General features: G+C 36.1%; 2 protein-coding genes and 1 long non-coding RNA gene across 3 annotated transcripts; all 3 read right to left on the bottom strand.

Annotated features, from left to right (window-relative positions):
- Positions 1-285: 285 nt before the first annotated feature.
- LOC141707942 (uncharacterized) lies at positions 286-3,727 on the bottom strand. The gene is made up of 5 exons (XM_074511396.1): positions 3,402-3,727; positions 3,072-3,174; positions 2,599-2,820; positions 1,081-2,274; positions 286-622 (listed from the first exon to the last, which is right to left on the bottom strand). The coding sequence occupies exons 3-4, from the start codon at positions 2,818-2,820 to the stop codon at positions 1,138-1,140; spliced, it is 1,359 nt and encodes a 452-aa protein (XP_074367497.1). The 5' UTR covers positions 3,072-3,174; positions 3,402-3,727; the 3' UTR covers positions 286-622; positions 1,081-1,137.
- Positions 3,728-4,655: 928 nt separating this feature from the next.
- On the bottom strand, positions 4,656-6,150 carry LOC141695048 (leucine-rich repeat receptor-like protein kinase PXC1). Its single transcript, XM_074499287.1, has 2 exons — positions 5,430-6,150; positions 4,656-5,305 (listed from the first exon to the last, which is right to left on the bottom strand). Exons 1-2 carry the CDS (start codon positions 6,148-6,150, stop codon positions 4,656-4,658), a joined length of 1,371 nt encoding a protein of 456 aa, XP_074355388.1.
- Positions 6,151-7,092: 942 nt separating this feature from the next.
- LOC141706109 (uncharacterized) lies at positions 7,093-8,673 on the bottom strand. Its single transcript, XR_012568641.1, has 5 exons — positions 8,473-8,673; positions 7,812-8,117; positions 7,640-7,703; positions 7,313-7,552; positions 7,093-7,205 (listed from the first exon to the last, which is right to left on the bottom strand). It is a non-coding gene; the product is annotated as an uncharacterized LOC141706109 (long non-coding RNA).
- Positions 8,674-11,839: the final 3,166 nt, after the last annotated feature.

An 11,839-nucleotide genomic window follows, 5' to 3' on the forward strand; every position in this document is an offset into this window, starting at 1 on the left:
TATAACTTATATTTTTTAAATGGAATCAAAATATAAATTACAAATTACATAAAATAATAATTTTGATATATAAATATAAAAATTAGTATTTTAAGACAATGTTATAGAATTCGGTAATTGGAAGAGATTGGTTAAGGTAGTGAATAAGATTTATGGAAAATTAATAGGTGGAAAGATAAGATGCATTTTAATTTTTAAATTATATTTAATTGTAATAATCTTATTAGTTATGTATAAGTAAATATATATTTATGTGTGTTATATATTTTTATAGTTGGATCGGTCTTTCTCATCATTTAAGTTGGATTCCCAAACAGGTACCAAGTATATATACATATACGACAATCTCATTCCACATCATAACAGAAAAATAGAAGCTCAGATTATATAAAGAGGAAAACTAATCATGAGCTCTCACGGAACCCCTGGAAACTGCTCTGTAATATTCTTCTGCTCCAAAATAGAAATCCTTGTTAGCTTTTCGCAATGTTTTATATAAGATGATCTGTAATTATTTTGGGACACCTTGTAACTTAGAGCCGTCCCTCCAGTCGTCATGTTTGATGTCATTAGCTAAAATTTAACTCCCCATATCCAACCCAAATCTTCTATGTAGCAATTCCTGAAGAAAGCACCATTAACCAACATATATAAGTAAGAACTACACTTCACATAGTGGCTGCACTTGTTAATATCCTCTGAAATTTTAGTTAAAGCAACTTGAAAGTTTAGGCATGATTTCATTAACAACTTCTAAATTTAGCAGTTGTAGCATATTATCTAGTTTTTACATTGCCAACATTCTACATGTACTGATACATTCCATGCAATCTATCAATCAGGTAAGTCGTAAGTACAAGTTACAAAATCATAAGGGAGATTGTAAGAACTAACAAGTCCTGGCGACATTTATATGTTTTGAAATTGTAAAGAGGTTAACAGCTTAATAATGTTTTTATGGAGAGATTTTAGGTCATAGATTACTCTATTTGCTACAAAAATCTGTATCAGAATATACTGGACAAGTACACCAAATCGGTTCTATTTCGCAAACTTTATATTCTAAAAAAAATGTATTACCTCTATTGGCTTGTCTATTTGCAATACTACAAGGCCCAACATATCCCTCGGAGCTTTTCACCGTGGATTCTGCTGCAGTGACACTCTCATAATCAAATGAACCAGGTCATTATTAATCACTGAATATGCAGACTGCCATGGTGCATCTTCAAACCTTGAACTACCACTATACAAGTCTCCATATGACCGTTCAAAATTGACTGTTGATGAAACAAAAGGTGAAGTTGCAGCTCCACCTGGTCCAATATTTCTTCCAAGCCCAGTAGCTCCCAACTGATAACTGTTTTCTCCACCTCCATACTCTATGTTACTGCTATATCCAGAAGCACGCTCTCCACCTTTACCCAAAACAGGAGGGGAACCCCAACTAGCAGAACTATCTCCAAATACTCCAAAAATCCCATTTCCAGACCCCATGTATGTAAAAGCAGGAGCACCGGTTGCAGAACTGTTAGGGCCAACGTTTGCCCACACATTTCTAGTAGGTGAGTTTAAAAAAGATTCATTTCTACCATTCCCCCCATTAAAACCAATAGGAGTAATGTACCTGTTTGAGTTGCCACCATGACTTAAACTTAAAGTCCGTCCATATCCAAGGTTGTTGCTAAAGCTGGAGCTTCTTCCAAAGCCCTGACTCAGCCCTGGTTCCAGACTCATATTCATTCCAATAGCAGGGGAACCAATTGGAGGGAATGCACAACGACCACTAACAACAGGCTTAACTGTACCATTCATCCTAACTCCATAACCTCCTATTGGGCCCAGGTTATATCCCTGACCATAGCTATTGGGGAAGTTGTTGGTTCTACCAAAGCCATAGTTGTATCCAACAAGAGGGCTGCGATTGGGACCTGGAGAGAGCTCCTTCGGAACTGCCCGTTTGACCTCGACCATTTTACCATTGAGCTCATGGAAGGTTTTGTGCAACACCCTATCCACTGCTTCCTCTGAATCATATGTGATAAATCCAAAGCCTCTTGGCCTTTGTGTGTTATGATCATACATCACAACAGCATCTGCAACTGTCCCAAATTGATCAAAGTACAACTTAAAGTCACTCTCGGTGACTGTAGATGCTAAACCGCCAACAAAAATCTTTTTTGTGCGGCCAAGTGCAGGTGATCCTTGATTACTATGATTGTTTCTACTTATTATGTGATTATCATCTCTGGGAACAGCTTTTTTTGCTTCCACCTAAGAATCAAGAAGCCATAAATGTTATTACACCTAGATACGATTTTCGTAGTTTCTAAGAAAGAAGTCAAGCTTTAGGGAAATTTAAGAAGCCTATAAAGAAATCCAATTTTATCGGGGAGATGATGAAAGTAGAAGATGGTTTTCAACTTTGCAGAAGTATACAGTTAACGCACATTAAGAAAATTTATTTCGGTCACAGAAGCTAGCCTTATCAGATTCATCAACAAGGAACTTGTACTTGGAGAATCAAGTTAAAAGTGACTACTTATGTTACATTGTGATGACTACATGATAATAAAAGATCATACATAAAGAACTTACAGTTCGACCATCAATCGTGTGTTTCTCCCTAACCACTTTTTCTGCAACCGTAGGATCACCAAAGACAACGAAACCAAACCCACGAGCACGACCTGTAGTGCGGTCTCTCATGATCACTACCTCCGCCACTTCTCCGTATGCTTCAAAATAATCTTTAAGACGATCCTCATTGGTGTCCCAGGAAATCCCACCAATGAAAAGCTTACCGAGATCTGATTCCATCTGTTTCCACAATTAAATGTAGAATCAACATAAAATAAGTATCAGCAACTTAAAAACACCAACTTTAAGACAAATTACACCAATTCCAACTACAACTCAACACTAAATACAGAAATAAGTATATGCACAAAATACTTTACAACAACTCAATGACTTCACTATCAGTAGAATGTGAAATTGACAAACAAAATTTGAGTGTGACTAATACATAGTTGAATAATTCTAACCAATCTAACTGATCTAAAGCATACCTTATCCAGAAGCTTATGCAAAACCCAGTACTAACCAACTAGCACTGATCAAATCTTGGTGGAATCCTCAATTAAAAACTGGGAACATCCGGATCATACAACCCTAAAGCAATACAAGATTCATGCAGATCAGATAGGCTGATAGGAAATTCAATATCAGTATAGAATCAATGAAAATTGTTAAAAAATGTTAAAATATGAAAAAAAGAATAATGGCCCCAGATGTTGAAAAATGGAAAGGAACTAAGATCTATGAGAATGCATTTACAGAAAAATATAAACATAGATACAATTATTATATAATAAAATGAAAACAAAGGAGTTTCTTACCCCCCTCTTTCTCTCTCCAAATGTAGCTCTCTCTTTTTTATTTTTCCACTAGTTTGTTTATTAAATCAAAAGAAGGATTTCATAAAAGCTGAGATGAGTGATGAAAGAATATATAAATATATTTACATATACATATATAAATTGAAAGAAAGTGTGTACTAGGCAATCCTCTGGTGTCCCTGAGAATATTTGGAGAAGTGTCAAGAGAGATGACAGCAGGAGGTGATGTTGAACTGTTACAATATTTAGATTTTGAAAACCAACTCAAATAAAGACCACATCTAACAATATTTACCATAACAACTTCTAATACTATTGCTCATATAGGATTGCACATCTCTCTCAAAATATTTTACTAGATCACAATATTCTGCTGCATTTTAAGTAAATATTTATGATCCAGACCGGTGGCAAATAATTATTGCAACCATCTACTAACTATATTTTATGCTGATACGTTCAAATAATTTTTTAACCGTTGATAGATTTAACATTTGAGTTTCTCATTAAAATGCATGGATCACGTCAGCATATCATAAACTATGCAATAGAATTTAAGTATGCAATAACAAATCATCGAAATCATGTATAGTTTTTTAGGCATAGTTAGATTTGGTGTAGGAACTTATAAAGATTAATATCGATTTACAAACTACAACATTACTAGGTAAAAATGTGACTTTTGATCAATCTCAAACGTCAAGATTCGAAAAAGATTGATGGATGTTGACATTTTGAAGATTGGTCCCCCTACTCTTGAACCTTGACAACTTACCTATTTAAGTTATGATTTTCACACTTTATAATCTTTGTTCCTTGGTGGATTCTTTTGAATGTGTATTTTTGCAATATTTTTTTTTTTTTTTGTGATACAAAGAACTAATATAGAAATCACATTTCTATTTTCTGATGGAGGATGGTCCATGACAAGTGATTGTTATGGCACTAGTCTAATCCCTTTTCTCATATTCTTGTTGGAAAAAATTCTTTAGCTATAAAATAAATAAAAAATTATTTATATTATTAACATTATCATGTACTGGGCTATCTGTAAAATAATGGTAATGAGTTACAATACAGAGAAATTATTTGATGGTAATGCACTTAGAATCTTATTCATGATCATAAACATATTTCATGTAATCATATATTATACCACACGTAACTCTAGAAATTGAATAATATCTCACATGCCACAATGTTATTCCAAAAGATCATTCTTCAAAACCACGGGGAAAGCTTATGCAAACATTATCAGAAACTTGAGCGGATTGATCCAGGAGTCTCCCATTCCTCTGGCACAACCGAGTGAAGTAAACACTTAGGTGTTGATTCAATAGAAGTAGTTGATGCAGGGGAAAGATCATCATGCACATTCGCAACCTCTTCGATTTTCTCCAGGACTTGAGCCATAGTTGGCCTGTCTTGGGGAAGATGAGCCACACATTTGAGGGAGATATTCAACAAAGGAAAAGCGTATTTTGCAATTTTCGCAATCTCCTTGTCAAAAACCTCTCCTGTCCATTCTTCCCTGACCATGGATGTTACCCATTTTGGAAGGTCTAGTCCACTCCTTTCAACAATTTTTCCAGTAAGTAGTTCTAACAGAATCACCCCAAAGCTGAAAACGTCACTTTGTTCAGATAAAGTTTTCTCTGGTGCTGCATATTCGTTGGCATTGAAGAGGCATGCTTTCTTTGGATCCACAAGCTTTGAGCAGCCATATTCACTTATTAGGGGCATCTCATCTTCATTTAGCAAAATATTTGAGAGTTTGATATTACCATGTGGAATAACTTCTTCATCTCCACACATTTGGTAAATGTAATCTAAACCCCTTGCTATACCTACAGCTATAGAAAGCCTAGTTGTCCATGGAAAATCCCTCTTGCCCTCGGTATATTCTGCATAAACAAAACAAAAGCATGTTTATTTTTTAAATAACCCACCCTTTACTTTTTACAGTAGTAGTAGTAGTAGTTAGACTGTCAACTATTATGTCACCTTCGATTGTACAAATTTACTTACTTTCTAGCTGCGAAAGAAGGCTTCCTTGAGGTTGAAACTTGTAAACCAGAAGTTTTGTCTCATTTGTAAAGCCATAGGCAACAAGAGGAAGAAGATTTTGATGCTGCAACTTCCCTATCTTTTTCATAATGGTGCAATATTCGTCGAATGAGAGAGGTGATTGCTTCAATCTCTTGACAGCAAAAATGGTATTACTGTTCTTGAGCTTCACCTTGTAAAGGCTGCTACAAAGCCCATGACCTTGCAAATCAGCCTGTGCTTCAAGAAGGTCAGACATTTTAAATCTTACCTTTTCTTCAACAAAGAAATAAAGCTCGGGCTGTTTAATCACTTCAGCTGGCTGCACTTCTTCCACATCTTTCATAGGCGGAAAATTTGGGGGAGCCGGAGATTGTGCCAAAATCTTTAGAATCTCCTTATCTTTCGCGGACTGAACAGCTTTTCTGTTCACAAAGTATGCAAGAATAAAGAAAAAAGCAAGGCCTAAAATTAATGGTAACCATTTGTGGAATGTTATGCCACCCTTTGGTTCCTTTACAGCTTCGTTGTTTCCAGTACTTTGCAACAATGCACGACCATAAGCCTTTGCAACATTTAACTCGTATTCGTGATCTAAAATCTCACTTGCATTGCAATCATCAATAAAAATAGCAAATGCTGTAATGCAAATTAGTAATAGCCAACGAAATTGTTCATCTTTACTTGTGCATTGCATCATCATTACGTCCTTCCTTGAAAACTAGGAATATGCTGGATTTGTTATTTGTGAGAGAAAAAACAATGACTTGAGAGTTCCGGAAATAGTGAAGTGATATTCTGTCAATGAGTGGTAAAAACAATGCTTAAACACGCACACATATAGTTTGTTCGTTACATTCCAAGTATGTGAGGGGTAAACTAGTTGGATAAGTTATTAGTTAAATATGGATGGGCAACATCATTAACAAGAAGAACATTCTTAATTTTTGTAGAGATCGATGATAGTTAAGTGTAATACTGATAATTGGAATTGAGGCACTTAAGAATAGTCCCAATCCTCCATTTATCTGAAATCCACTTGCTCCCCTTGAAAAACTCTGAAATGGGGGGGGGGGGGGGGGGGGGCGTTGAGAATAAAAGATCACACTTACTGGTCCATAACAGAACTTTTATTAAAAGGTTGCAAATTGCAATTTAGGGTGCCTGCAGCTGGAGAGGGGGGAGGACAATAACATAGAATATATCGGACGTCCCTAGTATTATTGATTTAAAGTGTGTTGTTTTTCCTTATCATCTTCTTACAAACTTGGACCAATCTATACTGCTGTTGTACAACTGTTAAAATTTGAGGTCCGCATTTCGATTCTCGTACTGTCCAAACAAATCACTTACCAGCTTCCATAATTGAGTAAACCATCAACACTTCAGTTAAAAAGGACAAACTTATACATCGTTACAGTTCTATAACCTCAATCAGACGTTTTTTTTTAAACTCCATTCATTGAGAAGGAAAAACCCTCCAGTTGTATTACAAGGGCTAGAAGCATACACAACGTTTGTTTTTTTCATTCCACTTCCTTTCTCCACACTAGGGTCACTCTTGTTCAACGATGACAATCAAAACCAAATTCAGCAATAATGCAAGTACTAACCAGTGATCATTCTATTCTTTAATCATCCACCTGTAATTTTTAAGCTTAAATTAGATCTCACACTGTACTCAGCTACAAGCTTAGCAAATGAAGATGTTTTTATTTATCAGCAATTTTGTAGGGGAATCGTAGTCTTCAAGGAGCCCTGCACATGAATAATTTATAAATCTCATATTAGCAGTAATAAACTATAAAACTAACCAGTCCTTCGAATGAAATCTGTAGTAAAATATTCAAACGGGTCTAACCAACCATTATTTAACACAAGGACCATATCACTATCAAGCACCGATGTTATTCTATGTGCTATAGTTAGTCCTGTAGAATCTGACAAGTGTTCCCTCAGAGTTTGCTGATTCATATCATCAGTAGCTGTATCAACCGATGCAGTAGCCTCATCAAGAACTAATACTTTGCTTTTTTTAAGTAGTACACGACCAAGACATACCAACTGCCTCTGACCTACACTCCAATTCTCCCCATTTTCCGAAACTGCAAGGTTTAGGTTAATAGGTATTATCAACTTATGCTTGTTTAAGAGTGGGAAAAAATAATGTTGTAGGGTCGTATGAAGCTGACCTGTTGAGTCAAGCTTGCCTTCTTTCTTGCTTGCTTCATCTCCTCATTGGCACTTTTTGAGAACCTGGGTATCATTACCAACTACAGAAATTAATATGTATTGTATTCTACATAATCGAATTTTTGAATGTACACCAAGCTAGCAATACATTAATACTTGCCACCTACCCACCTCCCAAATTTGTTTATCCTTATAGTCTCCAAGAGGGTCCAGGTTGCTCCGGAGGGTCCCCTCGAACATAGTTGGATCTTGAGGAATGATGCTTAATCTATATCGTAAATTATGTAATCCGAGCAAACATATGTCAACACCATCAATTAATATTGTTCCTGCTGCTGCCTCCACAATGCGAAATACGGTTTGTATAAGGGTTGATTTACCACTTCCAGTTGCCCCTACAATTCCGGTCTTCCTCCCTCCTTCAAAGGTGCAAGTAAGACGTCTCAAAACCAGGGGCATATGAGGAGCATATCGAACCTGTAGCCATGAAAAGACAATTACTTATAAAATGTCCTAGATGTATATTATTGCATTCATAAAAGTCGGTGTAACATCTTAAAAAAGGCACTTATAGGTTGAGGCCATAAGTAACTGCTAGACCTGCAAACCGAAATGTCACCAACATTGGTGGAAAAATTTAAAATGTGGAGGAGTAAAATCAATTGCAAAACAAGAACTATGTGCTATGGAGAACTCCCAAGAGTTGAATATAATGATTAATGAATTTACATACTCCGTAAGGCTGCTTCCCATTTTCCATCGAATCCTCCCCCTCCCCGTATACTTACAAAAACCAATTTATTAAGAAATATACAGGAGTTAAACCACTTACTCGGGTCTATTGTTCCTGAGGAACAGAGATCAGGAAAACCAACGAGAAGCCAAATGTTAGAGAAGACAGTATAGCCAAGCGAAAGGTCAGCCACTCCCTCCCACCAAAACTGGGAAACTTTGGCCGGAGCTTCCATTGATAAGTTTCATATTTGTTCCCCGTAATCTGTATTCTTGGTCAAAACTCCTAATCGTAGTTGATCCTGAGATTGTTTCAGCAAAATGTTCTATAAGTGGAGCTTGATGCACTCTAACTAAACGGGCCAGCTTGTTACGAGCTGTCTCATATCGTTTCGCGCGATGGACAGTTTGCTAGAATATAGAGCCGGCAGACAACTTCACATTAGTACGAGGTCTTTTGGGAGGGGCTTCCACGTTAGTATAATATTTTGTTTTTGGGTAACTCCAAAAGGACTCATACTAATAGAGTTATGTGGCTCTTATATTCTAGCAAATTGCCCCTTCCATAAATGATATGGGACAACTTTTAACACAGCTCACGTGCTGATGGTAGATAATATTGTTGCAATATAAATATATGACATTCAGCTGGGAATAAAGAACAACATGGAAAATGCATTTGCCTCTCAAGTTGTTTGTTATACATACTTGAACATTCATTTTTACAAAAATGATAAACTGCTGACAAAAATTTTTAAAACAAGATCATGCGTGATCATTTGCAAATAAATTATGCAACTTCTGTTTGAATTTGAATATAATTAATTCACTTAACATCTTTCAAGTTAAATGTTTCTGAATATATTCAAAGCCCGCAGTGGAGTTTCCATAAGGAGATATGATATGAAAGACAAAAACCTTTGAGTAGAGGTGAATGGCTCACATTATTTTTATTTTTTTTCACATGCCACCTGCGAAATTACAGCAATAATCCCAAGGAGTTGTATAACTGAAAACGCAAAAGTACCAACTTGATTTGGCATGTTTAAATCAATTGTGCTCTGGTATGTAGATGCCTGAAAAAAGAAAGTAAATTATGCATATATCTTTTTGTAATAATATGTACCAACCGTTCAATGCATAAATCACCAGGGTAAGGTCTGCAGCAGGTAGAAACTCAACTTGATGAGTTACATAAATCAAATGAGAGTTAATGACAAATAATTTAATGAAAAATCAAAAATAAAACAGAACACATATATGAGAGTTAAGAAGAAACCAGTCAGATTATCACGCATGTTATCAAGGAATTGCATTGAGGTACATATTTCATTACAGATAAAAATGTAGTGCACCTTGAATAGCTTAGATCCTGTATGAGCATCCACAACGCTAAATGGATCATCAAACAGATATGCATCTGCATCTTGGTAAAGAGTACAAGCAATTTGAATTCTCTGCTTCTGTCCCCCACTTAAATTAATTCCCCTCTCCCCTGTTGTACGATATGCTAAAATTAAAGTTATAATAATCGTATTCGTGTGTGATTATGAGAGTGGTGTAAACAAATAATGAACAAAACAAAATTAAATAAGAAGGAGATACGAACTGAAAAAACCCGAGTCCAGCGTGTTGGCTCTCACCGTATGTGCGAGCAGGATAAAACGAGTTGCAGTGAGGTAGGGCATCACTTCCAGCGAGTTTGAGACGAACAAGAAAATATCATCGAATTATTTGCAAAATTTAGGACCAAAAAGAACGAGAATTAAAGACACATCTCTTATTTTTTTTCGACATAATAAAAATGGTGCCCTAAGACTATGTTCATAAAAAGAGGTTTAAAAGCACTTATTTTTATTTTCGATGTGAACATGGTATTTATAAGAAAAAACAAGTGTGGTTTAAAACCACTTTTCACATTAAAAGATCACATTTTAGAGCATCAGTTCTCATTCACCTTTTACTCATTTTGAGCGTGTAAATAGGCGTTGCGTTCCAATAAATACACAACACTAATACATAATGTGTCTCACTCATATAGAGTCTCAAAATGATTCAAAACTTAGTATAAAATACTAAATTTTTCCAACAATCCTCCACAAATGAGATTGATGGTCCAGTAGCACACAACACATAGACAGACAGACGCAGAGTTTGACTTGGTGTTAGTTTCTTCGATCAGATATAGCATACGATAGGTTGAGAATGCTCATTTGAACCTTCCTCGAATAAGCATATCGACTTTACTGGTAGACAGGGGACGTGCTTGTCCTTGAACTATTCAACCGTTTATGTAAACGATGATATACTCATCACTATATATTTTCTAACTCGTTTAGCTCTCATGAGTATGTTCATTTTGTCCATGGAACATTGTCATGGTTCTGCAAGAGTTTCTAAAGAATTATTCTTCGCAATTCTCCTTTAAAGCGGCCCCACTTCTTTCCTACATAGGTGATCTTTAACTCATAGAGTAACCCACGTTTACTCAACTTAATTACATATGTTCACTCCTGAACTCCATGTATTCACCAAATGATCATTAAAAGCTCTAAAGCTTAGCCTCGTACCATACGGGTCTATTTGCTTCTTCATCATATATAGGAACAGGCCAGGGGTTTCCCCCACTGTGATTTGGTCATCATGATTTAGTTGACCCATTGAATCAAGTTCTTGGGATCTCCAGTCAGCATTGGTTGGGTGTCCACCATGACCCCGTTAAGCAATTGGATAGGCGCATTCCTCTCAATGATTTTATAACTATATCTTGGTATAACTAGATTCTCTTGGCTTAGCCTCGTACCGTACGGGTCTCACTGCTTCCTCATCATAGGAACAGGATGGGGTTTCCCCCACATTGATTTGGTCATCATGATTTAGTTGGCCCGTTGAACCAAGTTCGTGGGATCTCCAATCAGTATTGGTTAAGTGTCCACCATGACACTGTTAAGAAATTCTCTAGGCCCATTTCTCATGATAATTTTATAATTATCTCTCAGTATACCTAGATTCTTTTGGCTTAACCAAAACACGCTAAACTTAACCATCTAGTCAGTGTGTTATGGATCAAAAACTAAAGTATAATAACTGTTGTATTTATTACTAAGGAACGTGAGCTTCAAAGCTCGATTTGACTGCTCTTATATTTCGTGACTCAATCTGTCTTAACAAGATGCCTACGTACCTTGCTGATTACCAAGGATCAAGTCAAAAAATGTAGTTCTGATTTGTGGGGTGAGACCCCTTATATAGATATTGGGAGTCCTTGAATTGGACTTGGTGTAGGAGACTTGGTGGTCAAGTCTCAGAATTAGAATGGACTTTGGAGTCCTAAGTGGTAGGAAACTGACTCCTTATCCTTCTAAGTCCCTTGGAGGCTAATCCACTAGGATTTATATCTTTATTGGGACTCTTCTTAATAACTGATTTTTCCCTTATTAATTAATTATGAAATTAATTAATATTCA

The sequence above is a fragment of the Apium graveolens genome, chromosome 2, assembly GCF_009905375.1.
Source record: "Apium graveolens cultivar Ventura chromosome 2, ASM990537v1, whole genome shotgun sequence".
In the NCBI taxonomy this organism is placed as follows: Eukaryota; Viridiplantae; Streptophyta; class Magnoliopsida; order Apiales; family Apiaceae; genus Apium; species Apium graveolens.

What these genes read in the sequence shown, in the direction of transcription:
- LOC141695048 (XM_074499287.1), bottom strand. Translation starts at nt 6,150, where the DNA reads ATGATGATGCAATGCACAAGTAAAGATGAACAATTTCGTTGGCTATTA. An exon ending in CCTTCTTTCGCAGCTAGAAA is followed by an intron (nt 5,306 to 5,429) that starts GTAAGTAAATTT and finishes TTGTTTATGCAG; the next exon opens with AATATACCGAGGGCAAGAGG.
- LOC141707942 (XM_074511396.1), bottom strand. Translation starts at nt 2,820, where the DNA reads ATGGAATCAGATCTCGGTAAGCTTTTCATTGGTGGGATTTCCTGGGAC. An exon ending in ACACGATTGATGGTCGAACT is followed by an intron (nt 2,275 to 2,598) that starts GTAAGTTCTTTA and finishes CTTGATTCTTAG; the next exon opens with GTGGAAGCAAAAAAAGCTGT.